The 23,419-nt window shown below is 39.4% G+C and overlaps 1 protein-coding gene across 1 annotated transcript; it reads right to left on the bottom strand.

Moving 5' to 3' along the window:
* LOC127572668 (uncharacterized) lies at window positions 1-23,392 on the bottom strand. The gene is made up of 9 exons (XM_052020164.1): window positions 23,258-23,392; window positions 18,303-18,524; window positions 16,022-16,098; window positions 12,909-12,991; window positions 9,754-9,871; window positions 9,142-9,278; window positions 6,431-6,582; window positions 3,824-3,941; window positions 1-1,069 (listed from the first exon to the last, which is right to left on the bottom strand). Exons 2-9 carry the CDS (start codon window positions 18,518-18,520, stop codon window positions 827-829), a joined length of 1,146 nt encoding a protein of 381 aa, XP_051876124.1. The 5' UTR covers window positions 18,521-18,524; window positions 23,258-23,392; the 3' UTR covers window positions 1-826.
* Window positions 23,393-23,419: the final 27 nt, after the last annotated feature.

Consider the following 23,419-nt stretch of genomic DNA (forward strand, 5'->3'; position numbering starts at 1 on the left):
GCCAGCTGTGCATTTCCAGGATTCAGTTTTTAAGTCGAGGATTTCCAGCATCTGTAGTTTCCTTTACTTTTTGAGTACTGTGAAAATCAGTTTGGTTGTAGCAATGGGCAGGTTGGACTGGGAGATGTGTGTTTATGGACAGCAGATCCATAATGGATACGTAACCAGGATGCCTCCGATTTCTCTGTGTAGACCTGGAGATTTGAGCAGATTACACATTTCTCATCATGTGACCTGAAATCCAAGGGTGGCTCTAGACTTTGACTGTAGGAGCAGCTGTAATTTAAATAAGTTTCAAGCCTTAATGAGTTTTAGTACATAGAGTAATAGCCACATTATCAGCCCCATTGGTGCTTCACATGGTAAATTCGAGGATGTACTATTTGACATGGGTCAGAGGCATGTTTGCAGGTTGGGGGAAATTGAGGTATGGCTAAGCCACAATCCAACTGAATGATCCATTCTTTATCTTATTTAAGGTGCAAGCCACGATTATATCTACTTAACTATTAAAATCATTTTTTAAAAATCACGATAATTTAAAAGAACAGTTCTTACATTTCAACAAGTGCACTGACAAAATGCACCAAAACACTAATCCTTGAGAAAGATCATCTCATAAACAAATCAGTTATACAGAGCAGACAACAAGATTATAAGTATGTATTCTAGATTCAGTTAAAGATTATCAACATTATTCTAATTTTCAAAATAATAACTACTAACTTAAATTATAAAATTGAACATTAGAATAGTTATATAAAATTCTTAAAATGTAGTCCTAACAATCTGATATGTAAAGAAAATTAAAATTGCAACTGTCCATTTAGCTTCCACATGGCCTGGTGTAGACAGCCTTCAGTGCAAGTAATAATTTAATAACTGGTGTGCACAACGCTGTAATCACTGGCAGACTATAATACTGAAAGTAAAATGAGACATCATGGACTTTTATTAGCCCAAAAATTTTCAAAATCCCCCGCTTTGTTGGAGGAAGGCATCGGAATTGCCAATAGCTAACAATGTCATGGAAGCAGCGAAGATCATGCCCTGTAACCGCTAGCTCCGCCTGAAAATTAGACAACAGAATGATTAGTTTTGACCAGTGAACAAAATTAATATTTCTTCCATTTTTGTAGAGAAATGCTTACATCCATGGAGTTACTTAATCCTTTGCCTTTGTTATAACATTTAATTTCCCCATATGTAACATGAAAAAATCATCCTAAGGTGCTTAACAAGAGCAATACTAATAAAAATAGTTTTGTCAGTGAGCTACAGGAGGTGGTAACAGGGTGGTTGACCTGAAGCCTGGTCTTAAGGGTTGTTGTAAGGGAGGACAGAGAGTTGGAGGGAGCTTCAAAGTTTGGGGCCAAAGCAACTAAAAGGGATAGAAGAGTACAAAGTTGTAAATTGTGGTGAGGCAATAGATAAATATTAAAACAAGAATAAAAGTTTTTATATCAAGACATTGCTCAACTAGGTCCCAGTGTACGTTAGTAAACTCAGAGAGGCAGGACCAGTCAGATTGGGACCAAATTAAGGTAATGATAGATTTTGTTTTGATTTCAAGGTTACTTAGGGTGGAACATGAAAGGCTAACCAGAAGAACTTTGTATTGTGAAGGTAACAAGGCAATGGATGGAGGCTTCAACAGCAGGCAAACTGAGGCAGGGGCAAATGCAAGCAATGTTAGAGATGGAAATTGGCAGCTCTAGTGATTAATTGATTGGAAAACTTATTTCTGAGGCAAACAAATCAACAATTTACAAATGCTTTGACTTGGTCAGGCAGTTGCCAGGAATGGAAAAAGTCAAGGAAAGGAGTTAAATTCCTGCAATGTGGATTTGTAAAAGTCATAAGTCCATTTAATTTAACAATTGAATGCTAAAGACCCAACTAAAAACCTAAAAGTCTGGTATTAGAACAGAAGGCTAATTCCAGTACTTCAGCTAAAACAAGCAGTACAGTAAAACTCTAAAGAAGAACATGAGTAAACATTTCAAAACCATTTGCAATTATATTATCAATGCACATGCAATCCACTTCACATGCCAATAGTGTGTTTGGTTGCTAGACCATTCTGGTCAGAAGATATGGCCAGACATACAATCATTTTAACAAATGCTCAACAAAATAGTGCAGTGAGAGAAAGCTGTCTTCTATCCCAGAAGATCTTCCTTAAGCATCTTTATACTTAGATAAATTTACTTCAGACTTGCTTGGATTATGTTTGAATGTGAATGATGGACTGCTCTTGGCAGTCAGCATTATCTAGTCTTTAGGCTACACTCAAGCATTGTGGAGAAAATTAGAAACAAATTTATTTAAACCTAAAAATGCTTGGAGAAGACATAATCTGGGAGACAGGAGTTCATTTAACTAGTGACCTGGCCTCTGAAGTTGATACTGTTTCTCTCTACACCACTGGTGCACCTTGGCTGCTGTATGTATGATCTGCAGTATTCACTGTTCTGAAATTTCCAACATGTCATTGTTGTGGAAGCACCAACAACACAAAAATCTCAAACAAGAGGCTACCACCAGCTTCTCAGCACAACTGGCACTGTCTCATTCTACTTATTAAAAAAAAAATGTGGGTATGTTTGCCTGGGAACATAGGCCAAAGAATAGCTGAAGCACAGAGGAGAGGAAGACAATGCAGAGTCCATTTGCACAATAAATTCACCTAGACCCTCAGTGAAACGGAAAAATATTTTGGCAAGTTTGGAGGCAAGGTGAAAGAAAGATAGGTTAGTGTCGAATCAGACAAGAAGTCTCAAACTCGGTCGATGCACAGAAGCCATGTCATGAATTGTGGTGACATGGCATGATCCAGGAAAATGAAAATTAGGAATAGTTGTGTAAACCTCGCTGTGCTACTCAAACTGGTATCACAGCACAAACTTAAAATGAATGAAAATAGTGGTTACAACAAGAATATTTTAGACATGTTACAGAATTTACAATGATTATAAACCTCTGCTACAATATTGATGTTTAATAGATTCGTCTCACTCTATTGAAATTACAATGCAATAGAACAAAATTAGAACTAAAGCAGAGGAGTGAGAATGCACAGTTTAATTGATTTAATATTGTTACCCTTTCCAGGATGTTCCCCTGTGCCTTTAGACCAAGATGGTGGGTGTTATCACGCAAAGCTGAATTTCTAAATAATTTTAAGATAATGGTGCTATTCTTAACATAGTTATTTTGCATAGATTTGAACCTGTACTATTTTTACACACTGCGTGGGCCTTTATGTACCTATATCTTTCTCTGAATGTTATGTTATTTACTTGAAGAAAAATCAGTATTAGTCATTCTCATCATCAGCTGTCAGTCTTACAGCATCAACATTCGCTTTCTTGCCCTGGCAGCTCATTTATTAAACTTAACTTACTGCATTTTCTAAAGTGATATGGCTTTCCAACAGTATACTGAATCTAAAAGCATCAGAATAATTGCTGGGTACACTGATTACTCATTATGTTGTATGCATTCCAGAAAATGTATCTTTTATTCATCTAATGTACAGATTCCTAGAAAGGTGAGTAATTGAAGATCAATTAGCATTTGTACAAAGGAATTACATCATTGTCCACTGAGATGTAGAATTCAGCTCAGTTCTAGGGAAATTTTGTTTACTTAGGGATCAACAAGTCAGATTGAATCTGTGATCTAATAATTAAACAGAACAAAGTAGCTTTACAGTAATTTTCTTGCTCTGATTTTTATTATACTCTTACATTTATTATTCAAGTTATAAATCCTAGCCTCTTATGTTAAAGTCTATGAAGTGACAAATTATGTTCCCTACCAGTTCTTCTTTTAATCTGTACACTGTTTCTTCAATTGCATGTTCAAGATTGTGAGCAGCAATCAGCAGCTTCATCATTAGCAAGGTCCATGATGCAGCAACCACCAGCAGAACCAACCTATTTCAGAATAAAATAAACAATAATGATTTCATCAACACAGCTTTTAAAAATAGTAACACAATAGCAAAACACCGCATATTAGAAAATTTGAAACAGCAGAAGATACTGTAAATTATCAACAGGGCAGGCAGCATCTGTGGAGAAAAATAGGTTGCATTTCAGGTCAATGACCTCACATCTGAAGTGCTAAATGTTTCTTCTCTCCATAGATACTGCCTGACATGCCGTTAACAGAATAAAGAAAACAGAAGATCATGGAATAGTAATAACAGTCACAGTTTAATTTTCAGACAAAAGCATTCTTAAGACATTGTTGATGAATTCAACCCTCAAACCAGACCGTCACATAGCAAGCATTGTGCATGATCCTTGATCTTGCTTGAATCAACAGAGTGTTCAATTTGTGCATTCTTTAGCCGGTATGGGCTACAGTAGTTTGCTGTTGCTATGCTGCCTACTTGGTACCAAATTTGTGCTATGCAATCATATCAGAACATTAAGAAAACAAAAATCAGGATATGCACACCCAGGATAATAATAAAAAATAGAGTTGACACTGAAAATTGCCACGTTGTACACTGAAACTGATTTATCCATTGTTTAAGACTAAAATCTATCACATCCCCTGCACATGGCATTCCCAGATTTACTACTAGTGGATATTATACCTGGCCAATCAAGAAGCTCCTAGCACCAGGTGTTCTTTTGAACCGTATATCCATGCTTTATCACAACACGTATTTTGAAGTAGAATCAAAGGCTATAAAGTGCCACGGAATATTATGATATTGTGAAGACACTAGATAAATGCAAGCTTTTCTTTGTCAGATATTTCCTGTGTTGTGTTTGGTGAGATCTAGTGACAGTATAAAGGATCCACAAGAAAATTGTGCAATTGTCTCATGATGGTGAAAGTTTTAAGATGATGTTGCATGAAAAAAAAATTCACACAGATCTATCATGTTTTATTTAATCAAGGTAATTGAGCAATCCAAAAATCCCAAAGTGAAATCATTAAACATCTTGTACTGATATAAGGAATTCCTTGGAGAACTTGAATTAAAATTGGACTAAAATAATTAACATGGATCTTTAAAGCATTCTTCAATTAAATTGCATCATATGTTGAATAAACCTTTTCCACACCATGGAGAGTTACAAGAACTGATGTTACAGGAAAATATTAACTAATTGGCTTCAATGGATCATAGACAAAAATACTGGAAGATTTGTGATTAAACTCTAATACTTTCAGCAATGAATACGATTAAACTATACATTTTCTAATTCATTCTTAGGACGTGGACATTGCAGGCAATGCCAGCTTTTATTGTCTATTCCTAATTGCCCCTAGGCTAACCTCATTAATATAGCCTAGAGTCACATAAAACCAGAAGTAGGAACAAGCCTAGTGAAGCTTTTCTGAACCACCTCCAATTAAATAATAACACTCCTTAAATAGGGGGACCAATATTCTTGATGGTATTCTAGATATGGTCATTAATGTTGCTTATTAATCCCTTCTTAATGCACAATACTCAATCTAGGATAGCCCGCTGTCCAGTCAATTCCTCAATGTATTGGTCCGGAAAGCTATCCTGCATACACTCCAGGAATTCCTCCTGCAACCATCATTACTAATTTGGTCAGCCCGATCTACTTGTAGATTAAAATCTGGGAATGCCGAGTGCAGGGGCTGTGGGAGACACTAGCTTTAGTCAATTGATAAATCAGTTTCAGTGCACAACATGGCACTTTTCAGTCTCAACTTTTCTTATCCTGGGTTTTTGTTGTTTTTTTTAAATGTTTCTTATTTGGTTGTATAACTTAGATTTGGTACCAGGTATGTAATGTAATACCTTGCAGTTGCAGCAAGACTTTTATATTCTAATCCCCTTGAAGTAAGATCCAATATTCTATTAGCCTTCCCAGTTTTCTGCTACACTTGTGTGCAAGCGTTGTGCTTCATGCTCAAGAAGCCCCAAATCTCTTTGTGCTGCAATTTTCTAGTTTTGCTCCATTTAAGTAATACCTTGTCTTTTTGTTTTTCCTTCCAAAGTGAACAACTTCACACATTCCCACATTATACTCCATATGTCAACATTTTGCCCCCTCATCCAACTGATCAATATCTTTCTGTAAACTGTATCCTCTTCACAACTGGCTTTCACACCTATTTTTGTGTCATCTGCAAATTGTCTACATGTGTTTCCTTCCTCCAGGTCACTTATACATATTGCAACCTCTGACAGATTGCCAACCTGAAAATGACCTTTTCTAATCCCTACTCACTGCTTCATGCCTGGTTGTCAGATTAAAAGTTTAAGAATGAAAAGTGGCCACAGAGAGTGCAATAGATTGCTGAAGCACACATATTACAAGCATAATCAGCCGAATCACCTCCATCTGACCTGTGAGTTTGTTTGGTTCTATGGCTTAAACTCTCAGTCTTGAAGACAGAAGGTTGTAAGCAATGGGAAGCTTACCAGTTTTTTGTTCTCTTTGGAGTGAGTCTGCTTTTCTGAATCATGTTATCTACGAGGTAGTAAAGCAGTATCATTATCCCAGCAATGTATAGCAATACATACAGAATGAAGGTCACATGAAAGGGCGCTTCAAATTGCCATTGAATCTTTTCCTGTAGTTTAACAAATGACAAAGCAAGACAGGCTATCAAATGCCTGGGCCTCAGCTATTTACAATCTCTAAAAATGATTTGGTTGAGGTCTAAATTTTAATGTAGACATGCCTGCATAAGAAAAATAAACCACAAGGAAGACAAAGGGATTTTGAAAAAAATAAATTAATGGACAAGAAAGTGGCAGATAGAATAGAAATGTGAAGTTATCCATTTGGGTAGTAAGAAACAAAGAAGCAGAATTTTAAAAAAAGATGAGAGATAGGAAGATATTCCTAATCTAAAGAAGCTTACGTATCCTTGTACAGGAACCACGTGGAGATGCTGGACCCTTTCTCCTGACTTCGGAATTCCTGACCTCCCTTCTGGCCACTTATCTCAGGGAATGGGTTCAGAGGTCCCAAGGTTTAAATGTGCAGGAACAGAGGCACTGAGAGTTTATTCACATCTGAAACAGAGGTCTAGAAATGTAAAGAAGGTCCTTTGATTGCGTGGAGAAGTGTTAAGAGTAAAATAGGACCTTAGTAGGCTATAATTTAAAGTAACTAAAAGGCACGTTATGGCTGGAGAACTCAGACCCATGGCATGTTTCTCCTGCATTATATTAGAATTCAGGGACATGTCTACTATCCTGATCCAGCTGCAGCTGGATATGGTTAACCATATTATGGCATTCTGGAGGGGGAAGGTGAGCGTTCTTTTGCCTATCTCAAGATATTTCATGTGCCAGTCAGAGTAGAAGTAGAAGGATGAATCAGATTAATGCATGGCTGAAGGAATGGTGTAAGTGGCGGGATTCAACTTCCTGGGACCTTGTTACTGGTTCTGGGAGAGGCAAAAACAGCAGTGGGAGTTGTATATAAACTTACAGACAGTAGTGGTGATGTTGGGGGCTTGGCATTAAACAGGAAATTAGAGGTGCATGCAATAAGGATACAACTGTAGTTTACAAATAGACTTTAATCTACGTATAGATCGGGCTAACCAAAGTAGTAACAATGCTTGCAGGAGCAATTCCTGAAGTGCATGCAGGATAGTTTTCCAGACCAATACAATTGACGAATCAACGAGAGATTAGGCTATCCAAGATTGTGTATTGTGCAATGAAAAGATTAATTAGCAATCATATCATGTGTGGCCCCTTAGGGAGGAGCGACCATAATAAAGTAGAATTTTTCATTAAGACATGGAGTGATGACATTGATTCTGAAACGCACATCCTGAAGCCAAATAAAGGAAACTGTGATGGTATGAGGCGAGAGTTGTTTAAAATAGAGTAGGGAACATTACTTATGGGAGGGGTTAACAGTCAGGTGCCAATGACAAACATTTAAGAAGAGCAAGGATAAACTACAACCATTGTTCATTCCTGCCTGGGGGAAAAAAAAGCAGGAAATGTGGCTCAACTGTGGTTAACAGGGGAAAATAGGGATATTATTAGATCCAAGGAGGAAATATATATAAATTGGCCCAAAAATGCAGCAAATCCAAGGACAAGGAACAACTTTGAACTCAGCAAGGGAGAACAAAGTGATTAATTATGATGAAGATAGAGTACGAGAGTAAGCTTGCAGGGAACATAAAATTGGATTGTAAAAGCTTCTATGAAAAGAGAAGAAGACTAATCATGTCAAATGTAGATCTCTTACAGTAAGGGACGCAGGAGGTTATAATGGGGAACAAAGAAATGACAGATCAATTAAACAAGTACTTTGGTTCTGTCTTCACAAAGGAGAACACAGATAATTGGACCCTTTGACAATTGGTTGTAATAATTATTTACAGACAACAGAGGGCAGGAGAACAAAGCTACTTGAATCATATTCAGAATTTTAAATAGTACACTGCCCATGTTTGATCCCCAACATTTTGTAATATATAATTCTGCCAGCCACCTAGTGCAACAAGTTACACATCTACATTTAAGGTACTGACTTTACAGGGGCAGTTAGGAATAGTCAATAAATGCTGGTCTTGCCAGTGATAGGCACATCCTGTAGTCCAATGATAAGAGGTAAGCCATCTAGAACTGAGATGAGAAATTTCTTCTCCCAAAGAGTGCTGAATAGTTGGAATTCTCCACCATAGAAACCAGTTGAAGCCAAATCATTAAACATATTGGAGTTAAATATTATTCTTAGGACCTGAGGGATCAAGGGACATGGGTAGAAAAAGTTACTGAATTTGGATTATCTACTATTATCATATTGAATGGTGAAACAGGCTTGAAGGGTTGAAAGGCCTACCCCTACTCCTATTTTCTATAATAAAAGAACAAAGATTCTATTAGAACTTTTATATTGATTTGAGAGAGCACACAGGCCCTTTGTTTAATGTTTCAGCATATACTTGGCATCAAGCTTTATAAAAATAAACTTTCTGACTCAGAGACAAGTGGGATATACTATCTACTGAATAATCCAGAGCCACACATAATCCATAACAATATATGGTGAATTGCTTATTTGTAAATGCAGCTAGAGTTGTTGGTAAGGGAAGCACTTTGAAAAAAACCCTCAAACTGATTCTGTTAATAAGATCCAATTTTTCATTACTCACCAATAACTTCCAGAAATCTTTGTGCCACCTTATGAGTGATTGGTTGAGGGCTAGTTCAGAGCTGCTTGAAAGAGGATGGTCCCTGTGGAATGCTCTCACTCTCCCACTATAGAGATTTAAATGCAAAAGTGACGGGCCTGAAAACACATACATTCACTCATTAGCACTGTTGTCACAATGATATCATTTGTTCCATTAAAGCTAATGCACAAGATTGCTCAAAGTAGGAAGAACCATGAGGAAATTGGATCCTCCCAGGATCAGAGATTCAAATATGATCAAAGTAAATGCAAATAGACAACATGATATAAATGATTATGAATCCTTCAATTCTTTTCAGAAATCACATCAATGAGGGTTTGGAAAATTAAATAGGTATTTATAAAACAACTTAATCTGACAAAGTGAAAAAAATGAATGATTTTGAAGTGAATGCAAAACATTGAATCTAATGTGCAGTTCCATCATCCTTCAAAGAGATGGGACAATATTTTGGAGGGCAAGTCTTTATCAAAACCTCCTACAGTTTATACAGGCAAAATCTGAGTCAAGGTGAAGAGGAAGTTAGGGATAATTTATATATATTATTTCAATAACAAGCTGAAAACATACCATGCAGGTATTCAAACATGACGAAAACAGCAGCACTTAACAGAAAAGATGTTATTGCAAGACCAATTACTTCTCCTCTAGTAAGTCTCATATTGTCCATTTCTGGCCATAAACTAATCTGGAAATACAAAGAATGACTTATTAAATGCCATGGATAGGAATAAGATTTTTCTTGAAGTTTATCATTTAGTTTAATTTCTCATTGTTTTTCGATTATTTTTCTGCTATTCAACATGAAAATCTCTGCTTGGGGGTGAATCTACTTTTTCCCCATTTCTTCATTCTAGATTAAGTACAGCAGGGGTAATCAACGACTAAAATTCATTCTACTCTCTAATAATATATCCTAGCATCAACAACAGAATGTTATATTTGCTTCACTAATTAAATTCAGTACTTGTTTGTGCCATCTTTGAGCATTTTTTTGTAAGAGCACACATGTCACTTATAAAAGGCTTGCATGCACAAAGCTTTTGTCTATATTTTTATAGAGGGCAGAAACAGATTTAACACTAATATAGGCTGAATTCAGACTTTATTTTCCAAAATTATATTTCACTCATAAAATTTTCAAATATATAATACAGTAAATTCTTATGTTTGCAATCAACAGTACAACTAAACTTAATTGGAATGATTAATGTTGTGTCAGCATGACATCAATTTTTCTTTTATATGAGCAAGCATTCCAAGGTTTCACCCCTCCTTATCCCACATGTTCTAGCGCCTCAATGTGAAATGACTGAAGGGCTTTTCCCCACAGAGCCTTTACTGTGGCTGAATCAAACAATAGTCCCTCCCTCGGCACAGTCCAAGGCCTTAGGCTGATTATCCCATGTTCCACTCCAAAACATGAAATGACATTTGGGACGTGGAATGTCAGGGGCCCTCATGGACAATCCAAACAGTGACAGACCCAAATGTCACTCTGTTATCATAGCTCAAGGACTAAAGATGCTATGACATTCAAATGGTCACACTGAGTGAGTCATGTCACGCAGGAGACGACCAATTTAAAGAACAAGACAGTGGGTACAACGTCTTCTGGAGGTGCAAACTGGAAGAGGAATACCATCTTCAAAGAGTAGCTTTACCATCAAGAATGAAATAGTCTGGCTCGGAGGACTCCCTGAGTAATTACCAAACACATATGAGTCTTTGGCTTACTGTAACATGGAACCAACACGCTGTGGTCACCAGTGCGTATACCCAACCCTGGAAGCATCAGATTAGGCCAAGGAGGACTTCAAACATCAGAAAAATTCTGGTCTGCATCCCAAAATTGGTCCACCTGGGTGACTTCAACGATAGGGTATGAAGGGATGCAACCCTCTGGCAAGGCACAATCAGCAAGGAAGGAGTAGGGAAGGCCAACTCCAACAGAGTCCTTCCCTTGACAAATGCTTGTATCTGCAGCCCAATCATAGTGAACAACCCATTTATTTAAAGGGACAAAAAAAAATCATGGCAACAACCCTAGTCTAAGCACTGGCATTTGTTAGATCACATCATCATCTGAGCAAGGGGCTGCACAGGTGTCCGCATCATCTGCGCCTCAACAGGTTTCGATGACTACTGAACTACCACCACATAATCTTTTTCGTTACCCCCATCAACATGGACCTAAAACATCGGTGTCAATACAAACATTGCTACATGGTGAATGCTGAAGCTCTCAAGGATGCCATAAAGGCAGCTCTTCCCAGACAATGCCTCACAGACAATCTGTCAATTCCCAGGAGTTGCAAAGCATCCACAGCTTATGGACTGCCCTGAAGTCCACCATAATTGGCACCTGTCAAGAGACCCCCTGCTTCTCCCAAGAACCAGGACAGGTTTGATGAGAATGACCAAGAGATCAAGGATCCAATTAACTGCACACTATACGTGTTCTTGGATTGGAACCTCCACTTTATGCCAGGGGAAAAAAAATGGCTTTACAGGCATCTAAAGGCAGGGGTCCAGCGAAAACCCCATAGCCTAAAGAGGATGGAGAGATGCAGGAGATTCGGCAATTTGCTGACAGTCATGACATTCATAGGTCCTTCAACACTGCATAAAAACACCTAGGGTTCAAACACCCAAGGCCCACTCCACTAAGAACGGGGGTGAAGATATCAGGAACAGAGAGGCAGTCAATGCTCACAGGAAGGAACACTTCCTTGGTCCCAACTGGCTCATTCACCATGGACATCCAAACCCTTCACATAACACCAGTTGATCTGAGGGCCCTTCACTTCTTTGAGGCCAACCAGTCCCCCTCCACCATGATTGATGAAGGGTCTTGGACCTGAAAAGTTAAATCTGTTTCTCTTTCCACACTGCCTTAAGCCATGTCTGTTAATTGAATGCACACTAACATTTTAATAAGCAAGCTTGATGAAGAGATTCAAAATAAACATACACTTTGAACAATCTCAGATAGTTTTGGAAACAAATATTCATTAAGAAAATGCTATCATTACAAGTTGTACACAGTGACATTTTAAAAAAGTCATTTGCAACAACTCCAAATCTGAAAGCTTCTACTCTACAAACAGCCTAATGGTCAAATCATGTGAATAATGGGAAAGATATCAACTAGCAGAACAACAGGCTAGTAGTCACATGGTAGTTAAAAGGTTTCCCATTTTTATGTACAGATTTATAAAAGTATTTTAAAAAGGACAACGTTAGTTATTATGGGTAATTTTACAAGCTCATGATTCCAAAATCCAATTCCCCTGCACTACACTATTTAATGATATGTGGCGTCAGTGAATAATGGATATCCTAGGGTGAATTCAAGGCCATGAATTAGCTAATGAACTAATACTAACACATTTTAAGTACCCAAAGGCAAATAAACAATCCCTTCTTCTATTCAAACATTTGAATTTTATTTTTAAAAGTTTTGATCTCTTTTACTGATAGTAAAAATACATATTTTATTCAGTAGTAGAACACTACAAACCTGCAGGTAGATGGAAATGCAGAGCCAAGGTTAAAGTCAGATCGGTCATGATATTAAATGACAGTGCAGTCTTGAAGGGCCTACTCTTGCTCCTAACTAATATGACTGTATGACATTCAGAGATCTCCATTTCGACGTTCCCATTACACTCACATAGTATTTGCAAATAGCATTCAGTATTTATGACAAAATAAATACTTACGCCACCACCTATAGGAATCTTGTCTACTGAGGATTTTGCCTTTAGATGTTTTTCCTGTAAAAGCTTTTGTTTCTGCTGAAGACCTGATTCATAAAATAAAATTAAGAGGCCTTCAATTTTACTTCACGTTACAGTTGTGGAAACACTTACTCGTGTTTTTGATAACAATTTGACAGTTTAAAAAATACAATGCATTGCAGTAAAACTAATGCAAAATAAAAACCAGGTTAGATAAACAATTAAACTTCAAATGTTTACCACTTGTTAAATTAATAAGCATCAAAAACTGCAAATTAGTAATTGGAACTTCAGCTATCTTTCCTGCAGGAGACGAGCAGTTACATGTTCTGCCTGTGATTGGTTCACACCACAGTGGCAGATGTCCCAATTACCAATTTACAGTAACAGATGCTTTTCAATTTAAGGTGCAGACAAATAAGAAAGATGAGTAGAGATCACTTTTGAGAAATTTATAGAACGTGTTTGGTGTTGTATGCCATTATATTTTTGAACTATCAGTCATGATAAGCATTTCTCTGGTTTTCTCTTGCAGTTAGTAATTTAAATTTCTCTGTTGTGTTGTAGCAATGGAAATTCATCTTTGATCATTTATTAGGCTGCAGTACAAGTATAGAGCATCTTGCTCTGATTATACAAGGTTGTAATGATTTGGAACCTGGAATGTTTGGTCTCTACCTAAGAAAGGATATAATTGTGATGGAAGAAGTGCAGTGAAGGTTCATCAGACTGATTCCTGGATGCATTTGATGTACAAGGAGAGATTAAGCAGGCTGGATCTATTAACTTTAGAAGAACTAGACATGATCTTGTTGAAATACACAAAATTCTTATAGGATGGGATATCTAGAACCATGGGTCATGGTCTCAAAATAAAGGGGTCAACTATTTAGGACACAGATGTGAAGAAATTTCTTCACCCGAGGTTAAGGAATCTTTGGAATTCTCTTTCCAAAAAGGGCTGTGGAAGCTCAGAGTATATTTGAGATGGTGATCAATGGAATTTTAGATATTAAGGAATCAGGGGATATGTGGCTAATGCAGGAAAGTGGTGTCAAAAGATTAGGCTTAATCATATTGAAAGGCAGATTTGGCACAAGGTGCCAAATGGCTAAATCCTACTGCTCTTTATTCATATAATGAGGCTTAAGCCTGATATTGGATTCACCATGAAGCAGTATGGCACCAAATGGAAGGAAGAAGAAATCTTGTATTGCTTACTGGCTTAAAGAAAAACAGCCTTGAAATACAAGAGACTCTTCAATCCATTAATAATTGCGTTGATTCTACTCTCATAATTGCACCGGTCTCTCAATGCTGCAGTTCTTCTGATGAAAATACTTCCACAGTGCTTTTGGGTAGGAAGTTCTATGACTTAGACCAAGCAACAATGAAGAACCTTCAATACACTTCCAAATCAGAATGGTGCGTGACTTGGTGGTGAACCTACAGGTGGTGTTATTCTCTGCTGTCTTTGATGGTAGGGATCGTGGATTTGAGAGGTGCTGTCATAGTCTGTGTGTGTAACTGCAGTCTATTTTGAAGACAGTACACATCACAGCCTACGTACATCACTGATGGAGCAAATTAATATTTATGGTGGTTAATAGGGTGTCAATCAAGCAAACTGCTTTATCCTGACTGGTGTCAAATTGAAGCTGTGCTCATCCAGGGAAGCGGCAGGAAGTAATTTGCCACTTATCAGCTCATGCCTGCATGTTGTCCAGACTTTGCTGCATTCAGGCATGGATTGCTTCATTTGCTGAAGAGTTGCCAATGGAGTTGAACATTGAGCAATCATCAGTAAGCATCCTGACTTCTGACCGTATTTTGGAAGGAAGGTCATCTGTGAAGTGGATGAAGATGGTTGGGCCTAGGACACTGCCCTGAAAAATTCCTACAGCAATGTATTGAAGCTATTTTGCTTTGTGCAAGTTACAACTCCAAATATTGGATTTCTTTCCCCTTGATTTCAATTTTAGCAGGGCTCCTTGATGCCACACAATTAAATTCTTTCCTAATTCAAGGGCAGTCACTTTCACCACACCGCTGAAATTCAAATCAGATTCCAAGTATGAAGCAAGGCTGTCATGAGGTCTGGAGCTGAGTATTCCTGACAAATCCACACTGGGGCATCAGTGAGCAATTTATTGGCAAGTAAATGCTGCTTGATAGCACTGTCAACGACAGCTTCAATCACTTTACTGATGTTTGAGTGAAAGCTGATTGGGTGGTAATTAGCAGGACTGGATTTGTCTTGAATGTGAACAGGACATATCTGGTCAATTTTCTATATTGTCAGGTCAATGCTAGTACTGTAATAGTCCTGGAACAGTTTGATGAGAGATGCATCTAGCTCTATAGCACAGGTCTTCAAAAATACAACTGGGATGTTGTTTGGTCCTTCAGTCTATGATGTGTGACGAGCCCTACCTTTGTCATTGATCAGAATGTTTTGAAGACTACTCCTGCTGTTACACTGATACCTCACTTAACATTTGGAATGTGTTCCCGGCAATTACAGCACTAATAGAACCAGTGCTAAAAGAAGTCATTATAATGTTATACATAGAGATATCTTATTGACAGTGCTGAGATGCAACTGACTGGTACAAAACCGGCAATGAATTGCTTCACTGCTCAGTGTGGAGAGGCCATCTGTGAGAGTTGGTGTTGGGTGGGAGGGGACAAGCACTGTCGAGGTCAAGTAGGTTTATTCCTCGTACTCATTACCTGTTGCAGGCAAAGTCTAGCAGCCACATGCTCTGAAGTCACTCTTGGTGATGGACATTGAAGTCCTGCACCCAGAGTACACATTGTGTCTTTGCTACTTTAAGTGCTTCTTTCAACTGGTGTTCAACATAGAGGAACAATGATTCATTTACTACAACAATACTAAAAATATCATTTTCCAAACCTCCAAAGCTATAAATTTCAAGCAGGCCAAACCAGTAAGTAAACAGACACTAAATGCTGGATCTTTGGAAGGTCAGATTGCCTATATGCAGGGTTTGAGGTTGAGACCAGAGGGTTCAAGCATCCCACTTTCACAGCATTTTGTTTAAAAGGAGCATTTTGTCAAACTACCAACTCACCTGGAGTCATTCTAAGCATTGCAAGATTTGGGCTGACTGGTCTTTCTGACTTTTTGTGGCTGTTTTCAATACTGGAGCTGTACAAGAAAAATATTTTCAGTTAAAAAAAAATCCAATGCTCAGAAAATTATTTACACTTTCTGCTCTGAAATATGTCCATTTGGAGTTCAACCTTCATTGTTTTCGGAAAAGTTTCAAAAACTATTTATAATGAGTACATGAACACTTTATACACTTTCCTCTTAAAAGGAGATATAATGAGAACCTGATCCATTTCTGCCACCACCAGAAGTTAAAATTACCCCTCCTGATTCTTTTGTGGTGACTTCAAGAAACAACAGACCCTAACTAGCTTTTTTTCCCCCACTGTGAGTTCGGTGATCAGTGATGTCATAACCAGACCCAATTTGAAGGGTTTTTTAAAATTTCTCTCTTATAGTAATGTAACACTGGACAAGTTTTTTCAATCACACTAACCACCTTTAGGAATTACTTTGAATATTTAACATGTGCAGAGTGCAAGTTCCAAAGATTAGTTTTTCCATTAAATTAAATCACTTCTTGGCAGGAATCACAATGTCAGCAACTCACTCAAGAAGTGGAATTCAAGAAACAAAATATGTTTGTCTCCTCAGAGTTGCTAATGGAAGCAAAATATTGTATTTTACCCACAATAAAGCATTAAATTAATGACTTTTATTTTCATCAGAACAATAAATCCAGTGGAACAATCATGCCACTCAATCCACTCTCAACTATAATCTAGGCAACCCATTACAATTCTTTAATAAAATAATTAAACTGACAATCAGTAAATGCAGGAGTTATCTGTACATTGGTAACCTAATTAACAATAGAATCATGGAATGGTTACAACACAGGTGGCTCTTCAGCCCATTGTGTCTACACTGGCTCTCTACCAGAGCAACTTTCTAGTTCCACTTCCTGGCCCTTTTTCTGTGGCATTGCAATTTTTTCCACCATATATTTATCCAGTTCCCTTGGAATCTGCTTTCACTGCACCTGCAGAGTGCTTTCCAGGTTTTATACCACCATTCAGTAACTTTTTTTCCCTCCTGTCACTTTTAATTCTCTTCCCCTTTATTCTGTACTCATGACCTCTAGTCCTTGATCCCTCCACTAAAGGAAATGACCTGCCACTATCCACTCTATCCAGACTCTTCATCATTTTATATATAATGATCAGATCTCCTTTCAGCCTTCTCCTCCCTAAAGTAAACAGTCCCAGTCTCTGTTCCATGTAAATGTCCCAGGAACTATTCTCAAAGATCTTTTCTGCTCCCTTCCCATCACCCTCACATTCTTCCATCCTAAAATGTGGTGACCATAATTGAATGCAACAGTTCAGCTGAGACTGGACCAAGTGTTTTATAAAAGGTTCATTATAACTTCCCTGCTTTTATACTCACTTGCACACATACCCTCAGGTTCTTCTGCTCCTGGAGCTCTTTTAGGATAGAACCTTTTATTCTATACTGCCTCTCCCAATTTCTTTCTATCAAAATGCATCACCTCACACTTCTCCACATTAAACTTCAACTGCCATACATCTGGCCATTCCACCACCATATTTACACCTTCTATACAACATCACTATTCTGTTCACAGTTTGCAATAATCAAAAGTTGTGTGTCATCTGCTAATTTAGAAATTGTGACTTGCATTAATACAGACCAAAAGAACTCAACGGTTCTAACACCAATCTCTGGGGAATGCCTCTATGCATCTTCTTCCAGTCCAGGAAAAAAAAACGACCATTCAACATGACCCTCTTTTTTCCTGTTACCTAGCCAACATCACATCCATTCTATCGATGTCCCTTTTATGTCATGTGCTTAACCTTGCTGGCAAGCTTGTAATGTGACATCTTATCAAAAGCCTTCTGGAAGTCCACATACACATCAATTGGATTGCCCTCCCTCGACTCAACCTGTTATAATCAAACAATTTTATCTAATTGTCTAATTACCTAAACACGACTTGCCCTTAACAATAGTTAGCATGAATCTGGAAGAAGATCCTACCTGACCAACCACCAACTTAAATAGGATCTGACAGCTCAATGGAATTCCCAAAACCTTGGTGAGTCTGGACTTCCAAAATGATATTTCACAAAACTTCATGTGAAAGAATATTAGACAAGTTGAAAGCTAAGGTGTTTCAGAAATAGCCTAAGGAAATATTAATTGGTTTAAGCATAGAAGAAAATGAATATTCATTGGAAGAGTGATTTTGAAGTATCTTTAACCCTAGTACTTACATAAGATGATCAAGTGTGTTTGAAATTAAGGGTGTTACCAATCGATGTCGTGGAGTAAAAGAGATTTTCCCTTTTTCATCAGGAGATCCCATGTTTTTCCTTCTGTTTGCAAAGAGCTGTTGAGATTCTATTTTTATTCCTGTACGGAGATTCTTGTATCCATGGCATGGAGTGCCACCTACTTCCCGAAATCTGTTTGATCCAGGAGTTGGAGCCATAAACCTAGAAAAACAAAATTTATATTTAGACACAGATTATGTAATTATGTACCACGTGGTCACTGTTCAGTGGCAGTAATAAAAAGCAACAGTAAACATTAATATTTATACATATATAAATAGTCTTCTGCAAAATATTACAAGATAGGACAAGGCTTCCACTAAATGATGTTTGCCACTATTCATGTGGATTTAATTTCTGATTGCATACTGCATTGTTCTTTGAGGATTAGGGGTTAAGTAGAACTGCACTAGTCCCATTTGTTTGCATTTGGCCCATATCCCTCTAAACCTTTTCTATTCATGTACCTATCTGAATGTCTTTTAAACATTGTAATTGCACCCACCTATTCAGCTTCCGCCAGCAGCTCGTTCCATATACCCACCACCCACTGTGTGAAAAAAATTACCCTTCATGTCTCTTCCAAAAACTTTCTCCCCTCACCTTAAATCTATGTCCTCTAGTTTTAGACTTCCCTACTTTGGGAAATAGACTGATCATCCACCTTTTTACACCCCTCATGATTTTATAAACCTCTGTAGGTTTACCCTGCAGGATCACCCTGCAGCCTCCTATGCTCCACTGAAATAACTCCCAGCCTATCCAGCTTCTCCTTATAACTCAAGCCTTCCAGTCCCAGTAACATCCTTGTAAATCTTTTCTGCACCCTTTCCAGCTTAATGACCTCCTACCTATAGCTGGGCAACCAGAACTGCACACAATACTCCAAGTGTGGTCTCACCAACAACTTGTACAGTTGCAACATGACATCCCAACTCTTGTACACAATGCACTGACAGATAAACGCGAGTGTGCCAAAACACCTTCATCACCACCCTGTTTACCTGTGTCGCCACTTTCAGGGAACAATATACCTGTACCCTACAGCAATAAACAATCTGCTGGAGGAAATCAGCGGGTCAAGCAGCATATGTAGGAGGAAAGGAATTGTTGAACTCATCGGGTTGAAAAAATACCAAAGATGGCGCCGGAGAGAGGCAACACTTTGCTGGCAGCTAACAGCAACATAGTTTCATACCTGAGATCTGACCTTTTAAACCTGAAAACTGCAGTGGAAACTACTGCAGTAAATAATATGAATTTTAATGAATTAGCAATACCATGAACCCTAGATAGAACTGGCAGACTCGGCACCGCGGCTGAGAACATCGGGGAGGCCTCCACTGTATCAGAAAATGTGGTCGCCAGGGAGGACTCCAGGGAAGATTGAAGCGTAGGGTCCTAAGGAACCCCTCCCTAGCAATCTCCTGGCTAATGTGCAGTCATTAGAGAACAAGACTGAGGACCTCAGAACAAGATTGCTTTATCAGAGGGACAAAAGGGACTGCTGTGTACTGTTTCACAGAGACATGGCTCACCCCTAACTCTCCTGACACAGTGCTCCAGCCCGAGGGTTTTCGATCCACCTCATGGACCAGATGGCAAAGTTGGGTAAGGGAAAAGGCAGCAGCATCTGCTTTATGATAAACTCATCATGGTGCATGGACGTGGCAGTCTTCTCCATTCCTGCTCCCTGATCTGGAATATTTGGCAGTGAAGTGCCGACTGTTCTACCTACTGCAGTTCTCTGCCGTCATCCTGACTGCAGTCTACATCTCACCCAGGCGGACATCAAACTAGCACTCGAGGAATTAAGTGCTATAATTGACAAGAATGAAGCACCTGTCACATTGTGGTGGGAGACTTTAATCAAGCTACCTTGAAGAAGTCTCTGCTTAACTACTATCAACACATCACCTGCAACACTAGAGGACTTATGACACTTAACCACTGCTATACCACCATCAAGAACACCTATCGTTCCTTTCCTCACCCGCACTTTGATAAATCCGACCACCTGGCTGTGCTTCTTCTTCCTGCACACAGAGACTGAAGAGCGCAGCACCGATGAAGAGGACCACAAAGAGCTGGACAGCAGAGGCAAAAGAGTGAATTTGAGCTTGTTTTGAGTTGGTGGACTGGACCACGTTCAAGGATTCGTCAGCAGACCTAAATGAATATGCCACAGTCATCAACAACTTCATAAGGACACGTGTGAATGAGTCTTCCCCAATCAGAAGCCCTGGATGAACCAGGAGATTCGTAAGGGCTAGATCGGTGGCATTTAGGGTTGGTGACCCAGAGACATACCAGAAGTCCAGGTATGATCTCCAGAAGGCCATTGCGAGCACAAGGAGGCGATAAATTGGAATCACAGATGGACACTCGACAGCTGTGACAGGGCTTGCATAATACTACTTCCTACAAGACAAGATTGGTTAGCAGAAGTGGCAATGACCCATCACTCCCGGATGAGTTCAATGGCTTTCATGCATGCTTTGATAGGAAGAACTATGACACACATGAGCCCCCACATCACTGGATGACCCTGTAATCTCAGTCTCTGAGCCCAACATCCAGGCATCCTTTAAGAGGGTGAATCCACAAAAGCCACCTGGTCCAAACAGCGTACCTGGCCAAGTACTAAAGATCTGTGTGGACCAACTGGTTGGAGTATTTACAGACATGTTCAACTTCTTGCTTCTGTCGTCTGAGGTTTCCACCTATTTCAATAAGGCATCTATTGTACCAGTGCCCAAGAAAAGCATGGTGACCTGCCTCAATGACTACCATCCAGTAGCACTTACATAAACTGTAATGAAGTGCTTCGAGAGGTTGGTTATCGCACGAATCAACTCCTGTCTCAGAGAGGACCTGGATTCACTTCAATCTGTCTATCAGGTCAACAGCAGACACGATTTCTCTGGCTCTTCACTCTGCTCTGGACCATCAGGACAACAGGAATTCCTATATCAGGCTGCTGTTTATCGACTACAGGTTGGTATTTAACACAATCATCCCATCCAAACTCACCATCAAACTTCAAGACCTGAGCCTCTGTACCTCCCTCTGCAACTTGATACTCAACTTCCTCATGATCAGACCTCAATCAGCAAGGATTGATAACTACACCTTCTCCTCACTGACCATCAACACTGTTGCACCTCAAGACTGCGTGCTTATCCCCCTGCTGTACTGTCTATATACACGACTGTGTGGCTAAGCACAGCTCCAATGCCACATACAAATTTGCCGGCAACGCTACTGTTGTTGGACAAATCACAGGTGGTGATGAGTCAGTGTACAGGAACAATAATAGGCCACCTGGATGAGTGGTGCCACCGCAACATCTCACTCAACGTCAGTAAGCTAAAGAGCAGATTGTTGACCTCAGGAAGGGGAAGGGGGATGAACATGCCCCAGTGTACACTGGGGGAAAATTGGCAGTGGAGAGTCAGCAGCTTTAAATTCCTGGGTGTTAACATATCAGATGACCTGTCCTGGGCCCAGCACATAGATGCAATTGTAAGGAAGACACACCAGCATCTTTACTTTCTTAGGAGGTCTGGCTTGTCACCAAACACTCTAACAAACTTCTACTGTTGAAAGTATCCTAAATGGTTGCATCATTGTCTGGTATGACAATTCGAATGTGCAGGAATGCAAGAAGTTGCAGAGTAGCGGACTCAGCCCAATATATCATGGGCACATCCCTCCCCACCATCGAAAGTATCTACATGAGGCACTGCCTCAAGAAAGCAATATCTATCATCAAAGATCCCCATTATCCAGGCCATAACATCTTCTTGCAGCTACTGTTAGGTAGGAGGTACAGAAGTCTTAAGTCCCACACCACCAGGTTCAGGAATAGCTACTTCCCTTCAGCCATTTGGTTTTTGAACCAACCTGCACAACCCCAATCACTAAGGTTTAGCAACACTATGACCACTTTGAACTAATATGGACTTTGTTTTTTTTGTTCCAATTGTGTTCTTCCTTGTAAAAATTGTGCATATGAATATGATTTTCTTAAGAATGCTGCTTATCTGATGCTGAGCCCATGATGCTGCAGCAAGTAAGTTTTTCTACTGCATCTGTACAGACACATACATATGACAATAAACTCAGCTTTGAACCCAACATCAGTCCTGATACTGGGTTCCGATCTGAAACATTAACACAGACCCCACAGCATCTCCCACAGATGCTACTCAACCTGCTGAGATTGTTTGTTGCTCCAGATTCCAGCATCTGCCATCCCTTGTGTCTCAACCAGTACCCCTAGATCTCTCTGTTCTACACCACATTCCAGGCCATGTCATTTACTGTGCAAGTCCTGCCCTGGTTTAACTGACCAAATGCAAAACCTCACGCTTGTCCAAGTTAAATTCCATCTGTCATTCCTCAGCCCACTTCATCTAAATACTGTTGTAATCTGAGACAACCCTCCTCACTATCTATTATACCACTAATTTCAGTGTCAGCCACAGACATACTAACCACGTTAACAACATGGTCATCCAAATCATTAATATAGATGACAAACAAGAGTGGACCCAGCACCAATCCCTGCAGCATACCACCGGTCACAGGCCTCCAATCTGAATAACAACCTTCCACCCTCTGACTCCTACCACCAAGCCAATTTTGGATCCGGTTGGCTAGCTCATCCTGGATCCTATGTGATCTAACCTTCCAGACTAGCCGACGGTGCGACACCCTGTCAAAGGTGGGCCGGGGCACTTATTTGTCATTTTAAAAAGATATGCAATTACACGCTCACGGTGCTGGTAACTGTGCGGTAAGGATTTATTCCCGAGTTGCAGTTTACAAAGCTTCCCTCTGGGTTGTAATGGCGTGGCTACTCCGGATCATATGGTCTACTTGCTCCACACCTTACTTAGTGTTGTCCTCAGACGGATTGCTACAGACTCGTATCGTGTTTGGTACCGAGGAAAGGACGGCTCCCTCGGCCCCACACAGACCGATACCGACCGTTCCCGCCGCCGCGCCTCTTCCCCCGCTTCAAATTCAACCGTCCCGCCTCAGCAGACGTG

The sequence above is a fragment of the Pristis pectinata genome, chromosome 7 (assembly GCF_009764475.1).
Source record: "Pristis pectinata isolate sPriPec2 chromosome 7, sPriPec2.1.pri, whole genome shotgun sequence".
Taxonomy (NCBI): Eukaryota; Metazoa; Chordata; class Chondrichthyes; order Rhinopristiformes; family Pristidae; genus Pristis; species Pristis pectinata.